The 22,916-nt window shown below is 39.1% G+C and overlaps 2 protein-coding genes across 3 annotated transcripts; both read left to right on the forward strand.

The window, feature by feature from the left end:
- Nucleotides 1–475: 475 nt before the first annotated feature.
- leng1 (leukocyte receptor cluster (LRC) member 1) lies at nt 476–3,471 on the forward strand. Its single transcript, XM_048153369.1, has 4 exons — nt 476–928; nt 1,125–1,316; nt 1,669–1,970; nt 2,926–3,471. The coding sequence occupies exons 1-4, from the start codon at nt 797–799 to the stop codon at nt 3,137–3,139; spliced, it is 840 nt and encodes a 279-aa protein (XP_048009326.1). The 5' UTR covers nt 476–796; the 3' UTR covers nt 3,140–3,471.
- Nucleotides 3,472–4,911: 1,440 nt separating this feature from the next.
- lmtk3 (lemur tyrosine kinase 3) lies at nt 4,912–22,339 on the forward strand. 2 transcript variants are annotated; one of them, XM_048153201.1, is made up of 16 exons: nt 4,912–5,738; nt 7,988–8,121; nt 8,279–8,423; nt 8,537–8,607; nt 9,681–9,799; nt 10,212–10,299; nt 10,700–10,848; nt 10,984–11,068; nt 11,424–11,545; nt 11,684–11,833; nt 12,239–18,629; nt 18,723–18,883; nt 19,207–19,340; nt 19,601–19,935; nt 20,051–20,132; nt 20,949–22,339. In XM_048153201.1, exons 1-16 carry the CDS (start codon nt 5,651–5,653, stop codon nt 21,074–21,076), a joined length of 8,382 nt encoding a protein of 2,793 aa, XP_048009158.1. In that variant the 5' UTR covers nt 4,912–5,650; the 3' UTR covers nt 21,077–22,339. The 2 variants fall into 2 exon arrangements, with proteins under 2 accessions (XP_048009158.1, XP_048009157.1); XM_048153200.1 differs by having other exon boundaries at nt 4,913–5,738; nt 19,204–19,340.
- Nucleotides 22,340–22,916: the final 577 nt, after the last annotated feature.

The raw sequence follows: 22,916 nt of genomic DNA on the forward strand, positions 1-22,916 counted from the left end.
GAACATAAGATACTTTCAAAAACATTTTAAAATCAATACTGACCCCATACCATTGAAATGTAGTGTAGAAATGTTTATATGTATACAAAATATTCATGTTTATGAGGCAATGTACTCATTGGATAATGATGGATAATGTAAGTGTATCTCCTTAACCATAAAATTATTTTTTTACTCAAGTCTTTGTTAATTTTGTATTCCATTCTTTTTCAAACCATGAAAACACAGAAAATAAGTATCTCTATTCAAACTGCTTCTATTTTGAAAAAATGTAAATATCAGTATAGAATTCTGAGCGTTATGAGGACTACAAACATATTCCTCACATGAGTATTTCATGAATTGGGCACTGAGAATTTAATCTCTGGTAAACAAAAGGCCTTCTTTGAGGGTTTTCTTTTTTAGATGCGCCCTCATGTGGTAGTCTACGCGTAGTTACAAGACTGTCCACTGCGTCACACATATTTTACGTGTGACGTAGTGCACACTATGACAACTTACTTCCGGTGTTTGCAAAGCTTGCTTTCCATAGCATTCAGTTGGTGTATTTTTTTCGAAAACTATTTAAATGTGTTTTGTTGTGAATAGGCAGTATGAAAGAAACGGATCTGACATTTACCGACGAGATTCACTTACGAGTTTAAATGTCGTTGCGTAGTTAGTCGACGAGACTATTTGTTTCGAGCCATAAACTGAGCTGTTTCCGCATTTTTTGGCTCTTGTTTGTGCCCTGACAAACTCGCTACGAATCCTCAATTATATTTGTCCGTTTGGCTGTTCTCTTAAGTATTTCACAATGAACATTTTGCCCAAAAAGAGCTGGCATGTGCGTAATAAGGACAACATTGCGCGCGTGCGCCGCGACGAGGCTCGTGCAGCAGAGGAAGAACGCGAGATTCAAAAGCGAGTGGAACGCGCAGAGCAAGAGGTAACCATAGCAACCCAGCATCCTTCCACTGTTTCTAGGTTAATTTACTACATTCTCAGCCCCTCCGGAAAAAATAAATTATATAATATATATATAATCATTTATCATAAATATAATGCATGATTAAATGCTGTTTCTATTCTGTCTATGTTGCTATGTACATTTTATACTGAATGTCTGTCCCATAATCCCTCAGGCTCGAACAGAGTATTTGAGAAAGAAATCTCGAGCCGCCCTTCAGCAGACAGGGGAATGGACTGAGGATGGAGAGGCGGCAGAGACAAGCCGAGGAGCCAGAGAGATAGAACACCTAAATCTTTTTCCACTAGAGGACTCATCTGAAAAGAAAGGAAATGCAGAATACCTCAAAGAGAAGAAGGAAGAGAAGGTGTGACAAAAAGATTAAACACATCCTTCCAGTTTTAATGTTTTTTTTTCCGTTAGTTTGTTTTAAACTACCAATGAAATCAAAATTGACAATTCTTATTTTTTTATGGAATATTTCAGTATTTATTATAAATGATTTATCCATGCATATCATATTTTTCAAAATTCATATGCCTTCATAATCTTTAATCAAAATAACTTCCCCTCCCTCTTTTATATCACAGAAATAGCAACCCACAGCAATCCGTTTCATGTCAACATTAAGATTTAGCAATATACTTTCCATTTTGCCATTGTGACAGTCTATTTAAAATAGTAAATTTTAAACATGTTTTTGTGATATTTTATTCTAGGAGAAGCAAGAACGTGCTATTGGGATTTTAGTGTCTCTAGGTCCCGCTCCTGGAACAGAAGCCACTCCCTGGTACCTGAAAGATGGAAAAGACAAAGAGGAAGAGAGAGACAAAAAAGAGAAAGGCAAAAACAAGCAAAGAAGCATAACTGAAGAGGAAAGAGAAAAGAAAGACAGGAAGCTGAAAGACAGTTTGGATCCCCTTAAAGAAATGAAGAAAGCACTGGCAGTGAAGGACAGAAAGGAGAAAAAGCATAAGAAGAAGGAGAAGAAAGACAGAGGAGAGAAGAGGGGTGGAGAGAGGTGCGAAATCATTTTTCTATTTCTGTCAAAACCAATAAAGCATCTTGCCTGACTACACAACAGTTTAGTCATACTTCACAAGTCATTATGATCACTGAGCCGTTTCTTGAAAGTGAAAATGTGACCGTGAGTATTTGCAGCATGAAAGAATTTGATGTATACATGTTTGTACTTTCTACCGTTCTAAAGTTTTGGACATTTTTTTTTTTTTTTTTTGGTTTGTTTTGTTTTTGAAAGAAGTCTATTATGCTCACCATAACTGCAGTTATTTGATCAAAAATACAAATTAAACAGTAATGTTGTTAAATATTACAATTTTAAAAGACTTTACAATGTCTTTTAAAATGTAATTAGTTCCTTTAATGGCAAAGCTGAATTGTTGCAGCCATTACTCCAGCCTTCAGTGCCACATGATCCTTCAAAAATCCTTCTAATATGCTGATATTAAAATATTGTTGCCCAAGAAACATTTCTTATTATTATCAATGTTGAAAACAGTTTTGCTGCTTAATATTTTTGCAGGATCCTTTGTTGAATCAAAAGAACAGCATTTATTTGAAACAGAAGTCTTTGTTAACATTATAAATGTCTTCACTGCCACTTTCGATCAATTTAACACGTCCTTGTTGACTAAAAGTATTACTTTTGCCAAAACCTTTGAACGGTAGTGTAAATGCATTTATAATTAGTATGTTTTTGCTTTCAAATATTTTCCTGATGTCATTTTCCAGTTTTTTTTCTGTAGTGTATTGCAGTCTAGAATAACTGGATATAAAAAACAAAAATAAATGAGGAAATATTACTTAAATTACACTCTGAAAATCGTTTCCCTTGCAAACTAGATCACGTACAGGGCATGAGTAGGCATGAGTAGATGCCCACTGCACTAGTAACATCTTGTTGAATCCTTTTGTCAGCATTTTCATCCTGAAATTATTTCTTTTACTCACAACAGTTCAATTGAGAGGTTAAGGGCTGAACGATTGCAGAGAGAAGCGGAGGAGAGGAAAAGGACACAGGCTTTACTGGAACAGAGGAGTGGAGGCGGGAAAGAAAAAGAGCTCGAGCGAGAGATGGGGGATCGAGACAGACCATACAACAGCGCCTACTTTCCCGAATTGGCACGGAAAAGGCAAAGGAGAGACAGAGATCAGTTTGGCTTTTATTAGCTAACAAAGGCTTTAATTCACTAAGTCTAGAATTTGCAGAACTGTTTTGTGATCGGACAAGAAATTAACCACATGCAAAGTGTGAAAACCATTTAAAATGACTGATTGCTACCTAAAAGCCATCGATCTGGGCCTCTGCATCACTTTTACTGGCTTCAGATGACTTGGTAAAAAATGGACAAACAGGAAAACTTCCTGTTTGCCTGTATTTGTGCTGACAGCACAAGAGCAAATAAGCTGTTGTAAAAATGTCGTCTTTTGATTTGTATGACCTGCATCAGTTGTTTTCCTGTACAAATATGAGGCATCAGCATTAAAACATGGACAAGCCATTATTGTGAGACAGACTAAGAACATCTCTTTGCTGATAATACTGGAGTCCATAAAATATTTTGTTCCTGTCATATAAATACTTCATTACACCCTAGTATTGCATAGCTGGACTAAACGACAAAAAGTCTGGTCCGTATTGCTGCTTATTCTGGCATTATTACTGTTTGACCCTAATGTAAAGCGATTATTTATTTATTTTTTTTACGTGGCATTTAAAGGGTTAGTTCACCCAAAAATGAAAATTCTGTCATTTATTACTTACCCTCATGCCATTCCACACCCGTAAGACCTTTGTTAATCTTCGGAACACAAATTAAGATATTTTTATTGAAATCCAATGGCTCAGTGAGGCCTGCATAGGGAGCAATGACATTTCCTCTCTCAAGATCCATTATTGTACTAAAAACATATTTAAATCGGTTCATGTGAGTACAGTGGTTCACTATTAATATTATAAAACGAGGAGAATATTTTTGGTGCGCCAAAAAAAAACAAAAGAAATTTTTAGTGATGTAGTGATGGCCGATTTCAAAACACTGCTTCATGAAGCATCGGAGCTTAAATGAATCAGTGTATCGAATCATGATTCAGATCGCGTGTCAAACTGCCAACGGCTGAAATCACGTGACTTTGGCGCTCCGAACAGCTGATTCGATACACTGATTCATTATGCTCCGAAGCTTCCTGAAGCAGTGTTTTGAAATCGGCCATCACTAAATAAGTCCATTTTTTTTTTTTTTTTTTGGCGCTCCAAAAATATTCTCGTCGCTTTATAATATTAATATTGAACCACTGTACTCGCATGAACTGATTTAAATATGTTTTTAGTACATCAATGGATCTTGAGAGAGGAAATGTCATTGCTTCCTATATATGCAGGCCTCACTGAGCCATCGGATTTCAACAAAAATATCTTAATTTGTGTTCCGAAGATGAACGAAGGTCTTACGGGTGTGGAATGGCAATAGGGTAAAAAGAGTAATAATATATTAGAGTAATAAATGACAGAATTTTCATTTTTGGGTGAATTAACACTTTAAGTGCAGGTTTATCTGAGATAGATTAATATACCATGATAATATATTGTTGTGAAAAAATGGGGTAGCAGTCTCTGTGATCAGTTGTACAGAAAATGCATGGAACTATAGTGGAAAATGTACAGTACAGAAAATAATGAACAAAGCAGAATATAGAGATTTGTGCAATATGCATCAGACAGTCACATACTGTGGGAATGACATCTTAAGCTGACACTAAAGTTAGAATTACATACCAAAAGAAATACTTAAATTGTGCCTTTTGTCTCAATTCTTTATCCTGATCTCAACAGCAATTATGAATTTTTCATAATTCATTTCACTGAGCGTTTTTGTGGGACACAAATAATAAAGAATATAAATTTATGCTTGGTGATGAGATTAATTAGCTTTAGCTTTATTAGCTTTAATTGGTATTTAAAGGCATCTTTGTGGTGAAAATATTTGGCCTTTTTCACAGACAGACAGGGATTTGCATGTTATTAACTTGAAGTCTATAGAGAATTTCAATGGCACGGTCCGTGCACCTGTCTTCCCAAACGGATCATGTCACTGCTCCTTGGAGGTGGTCCGATTTAGGGGGATTTTGATGCAATGATACCCAAGGCCAAGACACGGGGGCGTTGACGTTCTCTCCTTTCTCATAAACAAACGCTTTGTTGGCCGGCACCAGGTACCTGAGTGAAGGGCATCGCGTAATCGTTTGATTGCGAGGCAACGTCTACCTACGAAAATCGCCGCGAGGCGCGCGCAGCTCCACAGAGATCATAATAGCGCAAGCTCGGTTGCGTCTGACGTAGAGGGGCTTCTTAGAAGAAAACATAGCTGGACCACTTACATGATACTGATACGGTATATAGGATAGGCTATATAACCAATAGAATGACTTCACTGGTATTTTCTGCCCGTTTTCGACCGTTGGGACTCGATGAGGACGGAATAGTAACAGCGCGTTGCTGAGGATGCGGATCGCGGGATTAGGCTGACACAAAAGAGCGTTCACACTGTGTTTAATTGCGGATTAAAGGAGAGCATCAGCCTTGCACAACAAGGAGACGTTTCTTTATTAGCGGGGAGCCAGACGTGCGGCCGGGAACATTGACAACATCGCTCGGATGGTGGTGCCGTGGACCGCGCGACTATGTCACTACAGTGCTGGGTGATTGTTCTGGTCGGGCTGATGTCGTACTTCAACCCGGAGAGAGCACTGGGAGCCCCGCAGAAGGAAGGTGAGCGGTGTCGTTTAGATGGCATGATGTTATTGATGCGCTCGAGGGGGGAGGAGGCGATGAGACGCTATGTGAATAATGGAAATTTGACAGTCTGAGGAGAGTATTTTACATTTCTGGAAGGGGGTGACGCTCATTAAATATTATTTCATCATTCGTTCATATCTATTATTTCTCTATATATCTAAGAAATAGGCTATATGTTAGAAAGTTGGCACCATAAATGCGTCCATTTATTGAGCCCGTCATCATGCACTGGTGATAATAGAGGTGTCTGGCTGTTATTCTGGTACGCATGTATGATTTTTCATTGTGGGCCTGCAAAACCTCTCTCCTCTATGTAATTTTACCTGTGGGCCTGAGGTAAATCCTATATTTTACATAGCGCGATTTTTTCCTGAATCATCATCTGTCCCTGTTGTAGCTAATGATCGCAGAAATGCATAATCCGGGGTTCATTATTAGGTGTTATGTTTTATTCCGCGCATGATTTTAGTACCATCATGAACACAAATGTGCCAACAGGCCCGCGTGTTTATTTGTGTGCTCTCATGCAGTAGGCTATGTGTAACCATATGGTCTAAAGGGAATTGCGCACAGGTCCGTGTCTGGCCACTGTTTTTCGAACAATAAAAGGTTACCAGATGAATAATAACACCCTTCATGTTTTCATGTACACCTTACCTGCATATTAGCCTATATATTTTCATAGTTCAAGTGGACGAACACCGCGGGGTGATTCTCGAATGCAGAACGTGTGCCTATTGTTAATTGAAAGCATGGCAATTGTGGTGAAGGTTGATTTTTTTAATGTACATTTATGGGATGTTTTTTTTTATTTATATTTTTAATTTTTTAGCAGCACACAATAAGGTTCGTGTGTTCATGTGATATTTAGAAATTATAAAGCTGTACGATAGGCTCTGTAAAACGAGAGCAAGTCAGGAACCTGATGTGAGAGTGCCTCAATTAAGTTAACATGTTTTAATTATAAATTAATGTTTATAATATTTATTTGTGAATAATTATTATAATAATCACATTAATTATATTTAACCTTTTTATATTTATTATGTTTTTGCTGATGTTGTTAATAATAAAAATATATATGGTTTATCATTGAGAAAAGATGATGAAAAGTAGGATTTAATGATATTTAGGTTTCTGTTCTTTTTCTGGAAAAGTGTCTAAAATGAGCACAACCCCAAATGACCTGCAGTTTTCAGACAACAGACCTTAATGACTGCTTAGTGCTCGGACTTTTCTTAAACAGCTTTAAACAGCCTCAGCCGAGACCTTGCTGTCAGTCCTGATGTGCCCAAAAATGTCTTTGTGGTTCCTGTGCTATTTTAGGAAAACCATGGCCCACCACTTCTAAAAGTTACATCACTGTTCTCAAATGATTAAGAAATGATAGCATTATTATCCTCGATATTTTCAGTAATAGTTTCAGTTCAAACATATTTTATTATATAAAATAATTTATTTTGTTATTTGCTTAATGATGAGCTATAGTAAAAGGGAGATGTAGATTCTCCAGCAATGACGTGTGCTATAACATTGATGAATAAATGATGAGGTTTCAAGTCAGTTGAATACATGATATGAGTTATTTTAGTTTAGTGGATATTCATTCTTAGCATCTGGATAATCACAATACCAAAGGTATTTAACTTCCTTGCCCTCCTCCCCACCTTCTCTTCTCCACAGATGGCTCTCCTAAAACAAACGGGCAAATTGAGGTACAAAATCAAGTATGGCACCTTTCCTTCTGACCCAGCAACCCTCCAGATACAAGAATCTTTTTCAATGATCCAGTCCCTTCCCTAAAAAAAGGCCCTTCCCCCAAACAAAACTCCAAATACCCTCCCTTCTTCTTCAATAGTGACGAGTACAAGGAATGTCTTGTATGATGACTCTCTGGTTTCTCTCCTTTGCTTTCCTTAAACCTTAAATCTCAAACCCCACCCTAAACCCAATATGAAGGTGATCTACTCTGAGTTCCTCTGCTTTTCTCTGTACTTTCACCCTTTGTGCAATGAAAACTCTTCATTGGATTCCTGTGCTATGTTCTGAATGTAACGCTGCCCTTTTCAATTTTTCCCTGTTAGGAAAATATACAAGCTATCTATCTATCTATCTATCTATCTATCTATCTATCTATCTGTCGTCTACCTATTTATCTATAGATCAGTCCCTTAGTATTTGTCAGGATGTATATGTAAAACTCTACCCTCTTTTTTCCTTAGTTTCTGTGTCCCGGGACGGCTCTCTCTCTCCGCCCCCTTATGTGATTATTCTCATCTCCTGCTCTGGGCTGGTCTCGTTTGTTCTGTTGCTTCTCACCTGCCTTTGCTGCAAAAGAGGAGGCGTGGGATTCAATGTAAGTCTCTTTAGTGTGGGGTTTATACTTGTGGGTTTTACGTGAGTTTTGCATAATGTGGGTGTTACTGATATGAATCAGCATGAAACATATGTTTGCTTGTTCTTCTGATGTTTGTTACATTTTACATATTCCCACCTCCACCTTTCTCTTTCAGGAGTTTGATAATGCTGAAGGGGAAGAATGCTCCGGGGCATCCAGCCCTGTTCCTGAGGACAGTTTGTCCTCCTGTCCATCACTACCCGAGGTCTACACTCTCCCACTGCGGGATAAGAACTGCCCCATCCTACCGAATGGCACAGGTAAACCCACTAACTACAGGCAATATGTACATCTTGCTCCATAACCTGTTCCTTCCTAAGTTACAAGGTTAAAAACAGCAAACTCCTTAACACGCTCCTGTTGTATCCCACAGATGGCTCTCAATGTTTCCGAAGGCACACTCTCAACTATCTGCAGGAGATTGGAAATGGCTGGTTTGGAAAGGTAGACATGTTTAAATGATAAGATTTTTAATCTCAGGAACAGCTTGAACTGTAACTATGATGGAAACCTATGGTGAATGTTTAACATATCTCAGAAAACTGAAAAGTGTATTTTTATGATTTTATTTGTGTAGTCCTTTAAGTAGGCTGTTTTAGGTAGCGTTGTCGAAAGTACCGACTTCAATACCAAATCAATACTGAAATTTAAAAAATTGGCCATTGTGTTCATGCGCTCATCAGATATGTTTGTGATTGGCTACAATGATCAACACAATGATGAGTGTTTGAAAGCAGACGGAAGTGTTTGAATGAAAGCGGGAGCGGGAGCATTTGAAAGCAGGCATCTATCAGTGGACCGGTTCGCTGATAGACACCTGCTTTCAAACGCTCCGGTGAGTATCTGTGTAAGCTCTTGATGAGGAGCACCATTGATGTCTATTTACAACATGTTTTTGAAGCGTTGATCATTGTAGCCAATCACAGACATATATGTTGAGCGAGTGAATGCAATGGCCAATCAGAGGTGTTTACGAATCCACTCAACAGCGCTCAAAGCGTTAAACATTTTTAGAATTTCAGTGTCAACTTGGTATCGAAGTCAGTAATTTCGACAACACTAGTTTCACAAAGTAATTATTGTGTTTTTTATTCATTCAAGTATGGATGTGCACTTGAATTAATGTTGAGGCTTCTGAATCAGTGTGTAATATTCCAAATATCTGTGAAATCGATCATTCTACACAAGCAAGTATTATATTTTAGATCTTAAACACTTAAAATATGACATTTCAGGCCATGGTCTCATTTTCAGCTGCTCTCTTTCTTAGTTGATGACCAACTATAATTACACTGACCTGAATTTATAGTCTGTTTGACGTGTAGGTCATCCTGGTCTGTATATCCTCACTGCACACATATTTATATAAGGATGTAGGCTTTTTTTAGTTTCATTCTATACACATTCTCTTTTTCCCCTCTCTTTCACTTGATAATAATGTGAAGATTTGGTGTACCAAACTGTTCTTTTTTTTTTTTTTTGGAGGGGGGTGTAACTTTCTGATCTGTCTCTGTTAGGTAATACTGGCTGAGGTGCTGTGTGACTGCAGCTCCTATCAGGCTGTGGTGAAGGAGCTGAGGGTCAGTGCTAGTCCTCTGGAACAGCGAAAGTTCTTGGCAGAGTCCGAACCGTACAGGTCAGACAAACTGGGTTGCTCTGGCTGCCATTATGTTTTGCTGATTGTTGTTTTTCCTAGTTAATCCAAGTTTTTTCAGTGTCATTAGTGGACATTTTTGCTGCTTTTTATTTTTCCCCACTTATCTAACACTTAAATTGCTCACGTAAGCTGTGAATTACCTATTTTGATGCCCTTTTATTTGCATTATAATAGCTTGTAATGTTGTTGGTTGCATTTGAACACAGGATGGGATATGCTATATATATTTATATATATTGGCCCTGGAATGCTACAAAACATAATTAATTAAGTTTTAATTACATTTGCCATCTCTCTTTCTCTTCTTCCTCTCACTATGGTATACCTTATATTTACAAGAATATTGACAACACAAGCTAACATTTATTGATTTGTTTTTCACACCTGACAGAAGTCTTCAGCATCCGAATATCCTCCAGTGTTTGGGCCAGTGCAGTGAGAGCATTCCTTTCCTTCTGGTCATGGAGTTTTGTCAACTGGTGAGAACCCAAATCTCAGTAACTGAGACCAATTTTGAAGAAAAATGCAATTACTGCCTTGAACAATGTGTTTGTCTTTTATCGGGAAATACAGTAAATGGACCTCATTTATGAAACAATGGCACATTGAGTTTAATGGAACAATTTACATAATAATGGATTTATGATGGATTGGATTAGATAGTTCATGAATTTTATTTAAATAATTCTGCACATGTGTCATAAACAAGGCCCACTATGCACTCAAGAGACTGAAATAAATTTAAATATACAGTTTTATAATCATATACAATTTTTGTGCATTTTGTAATCATAAATTGTCTTAGCACAGCATTTTCTGTATCCAACATTGATTTTTTCAAATAATGACTTTCATCATTTTTTGTGTCTGTATCTATAGGGTGACCTGAAGAGATATTTAAGAGCTCAGAGGAAGTCTGATGGGATGACCCCTGACCTGTTAAACAGAGACCTCTTGAACTTACAACGAATGGCATATGAGATCACCTCAGGTCTCTTGCATCTCCATGAGAACAATTACATTCACAGGTTAGATTGATTAAATCTCTAACCCTACAAATGTTCAGGAACATGTGACTGACATTGATACACAGCATTTGTGAAAATGGACAAAAGCAAAAAAAAAATGATGACACAGTTGTCTATTTGTCTGTTGTTTTTCAGTGATTTGGCACTGAGGAATATCCTCCTCACCTCAGATCTTACTGTTCGGATCGGAGACTATGGCCTCTCGCACAATCAATATAAGGTACTTAAACAATTACTAAACTTCATTGCACTTCAAACTTCATTGCACTTCAAAGAGACTTTATAGATCAGGCCCTCAATCAATCAGTGTCTTAGGTTTTTTAGTGTAGAGGGGTTTTTTCTGTTCACAATAGAAAACGTTTTTGTTCGCACTCAGAAAATTATTTCATGCATAATGGTTTTAGAACAGGGTAGTGTTTCCCAAAAGCATCGTAAGCCTAAGTTGATCGTAGCTCCATTGGTTTCAATGGAGCTACAATCAACTTAAGCTTACAATGCTTTTGGGAAACTCTGCCCTGCTTAGCTTCTTTTTTTGAAACTTATGTAATTTGGTTATCCATATTTTACACAAACAGGAGGATTACTATCTAACCCCAGACAAACTGTGGATACCTCTTCGCTGGATTGCCCCTGAACTTCTGGAGGAGTTTCGTGGGAATCTGATTGTCACTGATCAAACCAAAACCAGCAATGTGTGGTATGAAAAATTATGGACAAATGTATTTCTAAGTGTATTTAAATGAAGAATCCAATAATAGCACATGATTTCAGGGATTTTGATCATACATACAATACTATTGACTTTGACTTTTTTCCTTCAAATGACAACTGACAGGTCTCTGGGTGTTGTGATATGGGAGCTGTTTGAATTTGGGGCTCAGCCGCACAGACACCTGAGCGATGAAGAGGTTCTCACTTTTGTCATAAGGGAACGACAGATCACTCTGGCTCAACCTCGCCTCAAACTCGCTCATGCAGACTATTGGTCAGTGTTTTAAATGGCTTTAACTAAATGGAACTATAGCTTTACTTAGGTATATAATTCACCTACAAAATGTTTTACACCTAAAGAAATTAAAAGTACTTTCTATTTCATAACTAGTGCAAAAAATACTTTGTTTTCCAGTAAAAAATATTCAAAAGTCCTTAAAACTAATGTATCTTGAGTGTATTTTGTCTTACTGCTCTGGCAGATTGGTTCTTAATATCTTATATAATGTTGTTTCTTAAGTCAATATATCTTATTTATCTTGTTTTAAGATATTTTAACTGTAAAATGATACAAAAATGTTCGTTTAAAACAGGATTTGTAATCTAAAGAAAGTCGAGTGTGTATTATGCAATATGTGAAATACTAATGTAAAAACTATATTTTTGCATATTTCATTAGGTACGAGGTCATGCAGTCATGCTGGCTACCTTCATCTCAGCGGCCAACAGTCAACGAAGTCTTTCTCCTCCTCTCCTCTCTCCTTGCTGCTGAACAGGGAAGCCGGAAGAGTTCTAGAAGGGATGAGGACGAGGAGGATTATGAGGAAGACAGTGGACAAGGAAGGAGAGGAGAGAGTGATGAATCATTTGAAAGACGATGGGATGCACTCCGACCCCCAGCTTTCCAGTCAGCCGCACACAAACTTCTGAGGGAGCGAGAGTACGGGAGGGAGGATGGCTGCCTCAGAGGAAATGGAAACTCCTACCCTCTTTTGGACCCCGTGGACAATATGATCACTCCTACATCTGAGCTTGACGACATCCTTACAGTAACAGAGACCAGCAAAGGCTTAAACTTTGAATACTTCTGGGAAAAGGCCCATGGCAGGAGAGGCTACAAGCCACTTCCTCCACCTCAGCCAATACCAACACCAAATTCTGGCCACAGGCAAACCTTGGACACACCCACTGTTGTCCCTGTGATCAGCGCTCGCAGCCCTTCACTGGCTAGCGAGTATTACATTCGTCTGGAAGAGCATACTCCCCAGGATAAGTCCCCTAGTCTAGGAAAAGGGCGCTCGTTAAGAACAAATTCAGTGTGTCCTGGAGATCTGGAGCTGGTTGAGCTTCAAACAGGGACTACTGGAAAAGACAGACAAGCATTCAGTCAGCAAGATGGCTTTACAAGAGGCACCTCTCAGACTGTCAGATCCAGTGAGGTAAAGGTTTTGGTTCCAAACACTGGCTTGGTTGAGTTTAGTAAGGAGAGCTGTAACAGAGTGACAGATTATGCTGTTATAGATATTGGAGAAACAAACCAAAAGTCCTTTGGTCCTCAAGCACCCATTCTTCCACCTAAACCTCGTTCAATGTCCATGTCCTCTGGCAGCCGTCTACACTCACGTCCCCTGCCTGCTCCTCCACTAGGATACGCAAGAACATATGGTTTAGATGTCTACCCTGGATCCTCGTACCCGACAGGCAAAGTTGAGACCTCTGATTCTTTACTAATGAGTTCACTGTCAAAAGCCAACTTTGACCATTTGGGCTTAAATCGCACTCACCAGAAACTGCCCCCATCTCCATCACTCTCTCCTTCCATTCCACCATCTTCTGGCAGTCAGTCCCTGTTTCTCCCACCTCAAACCTGTCCTCCACCTCTCCCTCCCCACTATAGACTCCAAAAGGGTCAAAATTACTCATTGGAGATGCATTCCAGATACAATGCGATGCACTTACAAAGAGACCCATTAAGCTGTGACCATACTGACAAAAAAGAGTATGCTGACAGAGGGATGACACGATCTCAGTCTTTGTATAATTCAAGAGATGGTCCAGATATGTACACTACAGACAATGATCCCTACTCCAGAATGACTCGATCCCAATCCACAATTCCAAAAATTGAAAGAACATCGTCCTCTAGCCCAGAGTTCTCAAAGGATGAGGATGATGAAGATGATGATGATGATTCAGCTTTCATGTCACCACACAGACCCACAACCATTCAGCATACCAACCTGGCTGATGAACCAGACCCGGCAACAACCGAGCTTTTCTCAAGGGGGATGAAGCGAACCCAATCCCGCCTCGCCACCATCCTCCCAGCCATATGGAGGGAAGATGCAGTCATGCAACGAGAGCGAGTTGCAGCTGCTAGGAAATCTCCCATACATTTGTTTCTGACTGAGATCTCCAATGACTCTGTGGACATGAAAGATGGAGAAAGCTCATGGGCACGAGAAAATGATGGAAGGAAAGACAAAGGAATGCGGCGATCCCAGTCTCTTGTCACAGAACTTGACTCATCCTCTCAAGCTTGGGCCTCAGACAAAGACTTCCTGCATGGATATGAAGGCAGCGCCAAAAAGAGAGATTTATTCCTTACAGAGATTGAGACATCTGTGTCTGATTGTGAGGATGCATATGATGGTGAAGGTGGTACTCCGGTTTCCAGATTTGGAACTACACCTCATCCTTTTGCACATCACTCAGATTTGCCAGTGTATGTAGAAGCTGAGGAGGCTTTCTCATCAGGGATGAAGAAGTCTCATTCCCTGCTCTCTGAAATATCCAATGAGAGTGTTGAACCTGAGCCGAAGACTGGGGAAATGACTAGAGAGGAATTTTTGAAGGAGATTCAGTCTGCTGAAACATTTCTAACTGAAATCATTACAAGGCAGCGTAAAAAGGAGGAGAGCGTGTCACCTGCTCCATTGTCTCCTGAGTATGAGTCAATATGCATCGACCCAGAATCGTCTCAGACAATACAGTTTGAATCTGAAAGAGCAAGAGCAGGGAAACCACCAGGTGACACAAAAGAAGCAATTTATGCTCAAGTCACCAAGCGGGCAAAACGGAGTGAAATAAAAGTTGCCATGCGCCCAGAAATTCCAGTACTTCAAATTGCATCTGAGTTACAAAATCTTGAATCAAGTCAGAAATTATCTCCAGTTAGTTGCTTTACACCTGAAATACAGATAGAGAAGAGTTCCCTTATTGATTTTCCTTCCTCAGAAGTAATGCCTAAAAATGGGCCTCTATTGGAGCAGATGTCTCCTGTTATACAAGAGAAACAAGATTCACAAGTGTCTCAGAATCAGCATGATTGTATAAGTGAAGGTCCAGTAGAAACCAGGAATATACACAATAGTAATGGTTCACAGAGTTGTGACAAAATTCAAATCACTGGTGATACGCAGATTAGAATTGGAGATGAAAATGATTTGAAGGTCATGTTTGTTCAGGCAAAAGAGCAAATGCAGAAAAATGATTACAGTGTTTCACCTGGTATTGATGTGATGACATCAAATGTAACATTTGAAGAATATGCACACAATGAGGAACTGTCAGAACATCCAAAACCGAGCCAAAATGAATCAAACTCTCTTGATCTTTCACAAAACAGAAATTCAACAAGTGGCACAAGCTCTACACAGGCAAGGGAATACAGTTCAGATGTGAGTCAACACTCCCCCTCTGACAACAGACAGAACTTAGAAATGGAGACATCCTCTAAATCCCTTAAACAAACCACTTTAACTGACAAAGAACCCAGTTCAAGGACCATGTGCAATGACAAAGACACAAAAATGGCAAATGAGAAAATACTTCCAAGTGACACACTCTGTTTGAATGAATCAAGCACAGATGATTTCCATTCGCCTATGGTGCATGAACCCAACTCTGATCAGTCATTGTCCACCATGACCCCCACAGATTCTGCCTTGTCACCTTCAACCTCTAGCTCAATGGACTGCCTCACACCTGGAGACTCCTGGTTGGGTGGAGGAAGCAATGGATGGAGGGCCCTTGGAAATGAAACACCACATCGGGATTCTGCCTACTTCTCAGACAGCGACTTGGAGGGTGGAGAGGGTTTAGGCAGAAGAGGCACCGATGTACTTGGCCCTTCTCGTTCAGGTGGCGTTAGAGCGGTTGAGCGAGGAATATTGATGGGAATTGAGGAAAAGATTGAGGATGAAAGACTACTGGAGCATTTTGAAAAGGAAGTAAAGATAAAACAGGACATGCAGGAATTGTGGGTTTCAAGTGATTCATCTGATATAGAGAAGGGTCTCATACAAGGTGCTGTCATCTCAGGTGATTCTCAGAGTGAATGCAATACTGAGTTTATTGCCAGCTTATTCTCCAATGGAGAGGATGAGCCAAATAAAGGAGTTCCATTTAGCAACAGCTCCCTTAACTTCCAAAACTCATCTCTAGTTAAAAATAGTGAGCTGGTTATTTCTCACACATTTTCAAAAGAAAGAATGCTTCATGATTCAGGTGCTATTGATCTCACACTGCTTGCCCATATAGTCTCAGAGCCTCAGAAACCCATTTCTGGACCAGTTTGTCAAGAAGAACTCATTGAACATTGCTCATATTTGGAAACAGCCAAGTATAAAGAAACACGTTGTACGTCACCTGATTTCCCAACTGGTGAACAGCCATCAGACAAAAGTAAATCTAGGTTATCACGGTTTTACAGCTTACAGTCTGATTATTCTAAATGCACCAGCAGCCCTGAGATAAACATAAAGCTCAGCAATGATGATACCAAATGCGGCCTGACCCAGTTCATCTGGTCAGAGACAAACCCTGAAGGACGTACAGGAGGGGAAAGGGGTGAGCTTGAAATCCAAGACACAGATGCGAATGAACTAGGCTTGAGAAACCTCTCGTATTCAGAAGAGAGTGAGGAAGAGCAGGCAAAGGAGAGGTCTGAAAGTCAGCTAGCTGTAGGGGAACTCTGTTTTACTATCAAGGAATCCTCACAAAATGCTGCAGAGGAAAAAGTCAGCAGTATGGAGCTCTCAAAAGATAAACGTTCTGAAGAATTCGGCAGAGGTGCCTCAATGGGTCTTGAACTGAAGGAGAAGGAGTTGTGGAGCGCCCTCGAGGAAGATTATGGAACGGTGGAGACTGTGAGAGGGGAATTCAACTGCCAGACATTTCAGCAGGGAGAACTTCACCTTTGGCCTGTGGAAAATGACCAGTGGGCTGCAGCCGAAGATCGGACACCAGAAGTAGGGCTCGGATCAGAGCTCTTCCCAAGTTTTGGAAAAAAGGCCTGGGCAGAGGAGGAACACTTAATGATTAGTCATGAATTCTGGGAATCTGAAGCAAATGATGAGCTTGCAGATAGTGAGTCTCATCCCGCTGCTCAGAGAATATGTGAAGATACATTTAATGATGAGAAGGTAGGACAGGTTGATTATCCACCACCTGAGAGGCTGATCCTTTCTGATGGGGTAAAAGGAACTTTTTCATCTCAGCAAGCTCCTTTAGAAAGGCTGGACTTTCAGCAAGAGGAGAACATAGAAAATCTAGACATAGAAAATGGATCACCAGAGGACTATACTAGAAATGTGAAGATGGAAGTTGAGAATCTGGAGAACCCAGAGCTGGAGGCACCTGGACAACACAGACCTGTTGAGATGGTGATTGATACTCAGAATTCTGAGACGTTTTTACAAAAATATGTGGGAGATGAATTGTTTAGGGTTGAAGACAATAAAGAGTTTGAAAGTCATGAAAACATGGTAGGTGTAAGAGGTTGTATGACTCACTCTCCTTCATTTTCTATTACAAATGCCTCAACCGATGAGTTAGAACTTCTGCAATACCATAAAGAACCTCTTTCTAGTCACAACAGCAATGTATCAAGAGACCAATCCGAAGCTACATGGGCACCCAAGACTGAAGCAAGCAAAATTTTGATTGCAGACCTTGAAGACCATCACACCTGCACAATAGACTTGGCTGATAATTCTCACATCATTTCAGTGTATCCAGAGTGTCACAGTACAGAAACCAATAGACATGATGTTGACAGTAATCACTGTTCTGCCATGATCAGTGATGTATTTTTTGAAAAAGAAAGATCAGATTCTCCATCGTTCCCAAGTCTCACCATTAGCACTGATCCAGAGCCGTGTAAGATCCACAGTAGCAACGTTCAATGTTCAGCGCCTGCACTGATTTCAATGGAGCTTTCTGAATGTGCTGCTTCCCCACATGCAGGAGTGGGTAAGTGTGAAGGTCCAAGTAGTTTCCCAAATACAGTACACCACATAGAAATCAAGACAAGTTCAAGTCTGTTCTGTGCCACAAATCAAACATCTACCAAAGGACATGAGGAGCCGTCGGGATGTTCTGATGATGCTAACTGTTTAGATCAGTCTCTTGAAGAACTTGCAACTAGTACCACCACTCAAAGCAAAGGTATCACTGCAAACCTGGGGCAAAAACTGCACACGTCTCTCATGAAAGAAAACCACATTCACCCAGAATCAAATGCTATACGGGAGGACGACAGAAATAGCCTGTCCCAGAAAGCGACCCATCCACCTCTCTCCCAGTGTTCTCTGAACTCCATCCCTGAGTTGTTGATCTCTGAGTGGAAGGACTTGGATGAGGAGCCTCTGGAGGATTTTGAAAAACTAGAGCAGCTGTGCTGCATTTCTGGGGATGAAGAGACCCTTGGAGATCTGTTTTTAGGAAACTTAGATCTGCTTGAATCTTTAAAAAGAAATCCAGAGCAAAGAACAAGTGGTGCTGGTGGTATAATAAACCAGGATGACTCAGCAGATTTGGAGAAGAAGACAGGAGTAGAGCTAAAAGAGGAAGTTGATGGGATAACGAAAAGTACCACGGCTGTCTTGCAAAACTCAGAGCAATATGAAAACATTTCTCCAAATTTCCCAGGAGAAACTCAGCAGTCAGTGGAGAAGAGAACAGGGCAGCATGTGCCAAAGCCTCTCTCGCCATGCCATTCTACAGATGGTTCTAAAGGGCAGAGGTCACTCTCAAAAATGCAGACAAAAAATGGACTGATGATGCAGGTGAGTAAAAATGACACTAAAACTGACACTGTACTCTATTGATGCTCTGCTATTTCTGAAACCTTTTGTGTCTTTATAAAATCTTTTTTTTAGGTTTGTGAAGAGAGACTTCAGTACTCTCTCAGTGAAAATGTTCAAACCAATGTCTTGTGGGGTTCTACAGTTAGTGACAGCGTAATTCTACACCCTTGGGGAGCCTCTACCACTTCATCCTCTGTAGAAAGTGTTGCAAGCAAAGATTTGGACAATGAGAGGTATGGTTATTGCTACAGAAACACTGCAAAAAAATAAATAAATAAGTGAGAGATGAATAGAGCAGAGAACATTCTAATTGCATTCGCATGCAATTTTCACTGTCTTGAGATAATATTTATGAAAAAAAATCCTAGTCAGATATTCTGTATTTAATCAATGTGAACTGCAGAGAACGTGATCTTAGCTTTAATCTCCTTGTGACATTGTGGCATTTAATTTAACCACAGTCTTTGCTTTAGAATTATCTTTAACTGAATGCTTTTCTTGGTTAAATGAAGTAAAAACCAGACTTCATCTTAGTGTAAATGATTTATCTTAGTAGCAAAGAGGAGACCCCACCCTCCTCTCCCTCGGTGTCTGTGAGTGAATCTGCTGAAACACAGACAGAAGGACTGACTGTGCTTGAACAGCCTGAGGTTCCTTCCTCTCTGCCAGTTGCAAATCAAGCAATGAAAGGTACTGTGAAATGAAATCACTCAACTTTTTCATTTGGATTTGTGTTTATATAGTGTGTTTTGCATTTTATGCTGTTTTAAAATGTTGTACAATTTTAAATAACACATATTAAAGAAACAATAATATATTAAAATTGATTTTATGACTGTAAATGATTGGGTAATTTGGCTTATAGCCCAATTGTATACATACCACCATCTTCTTTGATATTTATCTTTCATCTCTCCCTCTCCACCCATACCATCAACCCCCTGTTCCAGCTAAGCTGGCTCGTCTCTCCTTATCCCTCCCTCCACTCTCTCTCTCTCTTCCTCTCTCACCGAATGCCAAAGGAGGATTCTGGGAAGGGGGAGAGCATAGAGGGGGGAGAAGAAGGACTGCATCAGCAGGTAGCGATCCAGATGAAGATGAAGAAGAGGAACAGGAGGACGAGTCTCCAAGGCGTGTCATCGTTGTCACGGAAACAGATGTTGACAAGAGAGTGGGTTTACGTAGCTTGCTGAAATCGCCAAAGGAACCCGTGGACAAAGAGAACCGTGACCGTGGGAGGAATGTGTCATTTTTTGATGATGTCACAGTCTATCTTTTTGATCAGGTATGTCAAGGGTGTTTATACAGAAAAGCATTGAGTACCTTCAATTACGAGGTTTCACATTGTTAAACATTGTGTGTTTTGTTACTATTCTGTATCTTAAAACTTTTCATGCTAGGAAACTCCGACCAATGAACTTAGCTCTGGATCTACTAGTTCATCTCCCCACGGAAAAAAGCCCCCCAACACTGATGGTTTTGGTAAGTGTTTAGACCATTTGGGCGTTTACAAACAGCGAAGCCGTGTTTTGTGGGTGGGGCCTACCTGGTGGCAGAAAATGACAGTTCTGCAGTAGCAGTCTATGGAAACCATGGAATAAAAGAGTAAAAAAAAATAATTTCAAAATTGTATTTTACAATTGTGACTTTTTTTCTCATAATTCCAAGTTTATATCTCACAATTCTGAGAAGAAAAATCTTTTTTGTGATATAAACTTGCAATTGCCACTTATAAAGTCCATAATGGGAGATATACTGTAAACTTGCAATTACATCTTTTTTTGCATCCAAAGGACATTTTTCTCTTATTCTGTGGATTTTACCCGTTTTCCTCCACTTGTAACCACTGTTTTTCTGCCACCACAATGCGCACGCAGCTGCGTAACTGTGACGTCTGCCCCCAAATGGTCTATTCAGCAGAAGATATGATAATTTGGGACTGATTTGCATAAAGAAAATGTAAAACTTGTGATTGTGCAAGAAGAGTAAAAATCATGTGATCATTTGATAATATCTGTGATGCAGAAGACTTTTGGCAGTCCCAGACTGGGTCACATCGAGTCTACTCTGGGACGTGTTAAGGTTAAATGGTCACAAAAATGGCATTTTAGATCTGTCTGCATCGCCACCATTTTAAGTTGAGATAAACTACCTACTGCAATGCTGTTGCACAGCACATATTAGCTGCAGTTAATAGTACTAATAAACATCTGTCTTTGGTAAAAATCTTCAGAGTCACATCTCAGATCACATTTGTCAGATTTTTTTCTTTCTTTTCTTTTCTTTTTTTTTTTTTAGGATCAGGCAGCCACAAGGCATCAAAAAGTAAAGACCATGTAGTGAAGTCAAGATCTCCAACCGGAGTCACTTCTGGCTCATCATCAAGGTTTACAGTAAGCCCTGCCGATGACCCACATTTAGTGTGACATACTACCGTTCCCTAAACACCTGGACAAAGTGTACCCCCCTGGAGTGAATGAGTGGCCCCCGTTGTCATCGGTAACTATGACGACTCCCGGAGGTTATTTTTTTAACTGCGAGAAAAAGAAGGACTCCCGTTTCAAAAGGCTGGAGGCAGTCCAGGTTTTACTCACTGCAGCAGCTGGAGTGGTAAATCCACAAATAGAAAGTACCTTCCAAACAGCCAAAAACCTTGGAGTTCTGTAAAATCTGACATGTACTTTTTCGGCTATGCAATGGGAGTCTTATTATGTACCAGCTTAACTGTTCTATTTTCATGGCTTCTTGAAGTACGTTTGTATTTTATTCCCCTTAAATGAAGGGGCGCACTTTCTCTGACCAGTCCCTGTCTATTTGTGAGCTTAGAAATATTGACATTGTAAATTTGTTCTCATTGCAGTCAGTCAGGCATTCTTGTAGTTTGTGGTTGAGGGGGGAATTGTCTCTCCAAATCACAGCAGTGCAGTTCTCATTTAGCATTTGTACAAACTAAAAATGAAATTGCAACAGAATACAAACTCATTTTAAAACCATTTATTTTAAATGTATTCTTAGAATGCACGAAAAATTAAAACTGCAACTAACTGTTGTTTTATACTGTATTTTTTATTGCAGATGTTATTTATTTCTGTATCTAATTTGTTTACTTATTTGTTTATTTATTCTGCATTTGTTTAAATATGTTTGTCTGTTGGCCTAATTCACTTTATAAGTTTAAGTAAACTGTATATTTACTTTGTATCAAATTATTTTGGATTCATGGCATTTGCCGTTTAATCCTATTAATAACCGCCTCAACAAACATATATCTTTGCATAGGTACAAACACTTTGAAATGTTTTCTCTAATTTAGCTATTTCTAGATGTCAGTCTGTATCTAGTTGTCCTATGATGTGTCTCTCCGCAGGTGTTATTTTCTAATAATGTATTTGACATGAGCTTTTCCTTTATTCATTTTGAAGCAGTAATTATTGCTTGGCATGAAAAAAAAAAAAAGAGAAATCAGCATACATGACTATTAATTGACTTATTTATTCATTCATTTTTAGTTTTCAGTCTTATCATTCATTCAAACGTCTGAGGTAATCCAGATCATTACATCACGTTCAGCATCTGTTTCATTTAGAGGTTTCATAATATTCTGTATGAAGCTGAGGGAGTGAAAATAACATGGAAACTGTGAAACATTTATTGAAATGTTTGATGACAATAAATTGTTCTGTCTTATACCTTCTGTGTAAAATCTTGCTTTAACTTTGTAATATTATTTTGGTGCATTTTTCTGTAATATAACTTAAGCTGCCATTAAAATTATGATTAGCATCATGAAATAGAACAAGTTAGAGATGTGTCAACTCTTTGGCACATTTCACAATACTGATGAAATCCCATGTCTTTGTTATGTGACCTATTAGATATGTTTATAAACTATTATCTAACATAAAATTAATAGAAATAGTACAATTAAAAAATAATTGTGAACATGAAATATTATATAGGTCTGCCATGCATTTTGCATGCATCCCTGTTATCCTATGATTTTACCCCATTACAATAAAAAAGGAGAAAAACATTCCTTAAAAAAACATGTGGCACTCTAGAAACATCACCTTGACACTTGCTCTACAGAATGCCACAGATCTCATTCTGTTGTCTCATTTACTTAGTTAACACAAAATTGAAAACTGAATTCCATGCACAACCATTTAATAAAAGATTTTATTAATATTATTTTGTTTACTTTTATATTTATTTATTGTTTATTTCTAAAAAAAAAAATGCTTTAAGATTACATAAGTTAGGTTT

The sequence above is a fragment of the Megalobrama amblycephala genome, linkage group LG13 (assembly GCF_018812025.1).
Source record: "Megalobrama amblycephala isolate DHTTF-2021 linkage group LG13, ASM1881202v1, whole genome shotgun sequence".
Taxonomy (NCBI): Eukaryota; Metazoa; Chordata; class Actinopteri; order Cypriniformes; family Xenocyprididae; genus Megalobrama; species Megalobrama amblycephala.

Excerpts from the sequence above, each read along its gene's own strand:
- lmtk3 (XM_048153200.1), top strand. The coding sequence starts at position 5,651 with ATGTCACTACAGTGCTGGGTGATTGTTCTGGTCGGGCTGATGTCGTAC. Across the intron at positions 11,546-11,683 it reads ACCAAAACCAGCAATGTGTG|GTCTCTGGGTGTTGTGATAT; the intron begins GTATGAAAAATT and ends GACAACTGACAG. Across the intron at positions 20,133-20,948 it reads CCCCAACACTGATGGTTTTG|GATCAGGCAGCCACAAGGCA; the intron begins GTAAGTGTTTAG and ends TTTTTTTTTTAG.
- leng1 (XM_048153369.1), top strand. The coding sequence starts at position 797 with ATGAACATTTTGCCCAAAAAGAGCTGGCATGTGCGTAATAAGGACAAC. Across the intron at positions 929-1,124 it reads TGGAACGCGCAGAGCAAGAG|GCTCGAACAGAGTATTTGAG; the intron begins GTAACCATAGCA and ends ATAATCCCTCAG. Across the intron at positions 1,971-2,925 it reads GAGAAGAGGGGTGGAGAGAG|TTCAATTGAGAGGTTAAGGG; the intron begins GTGCGAAATCAT and ends TACTCACAACAG.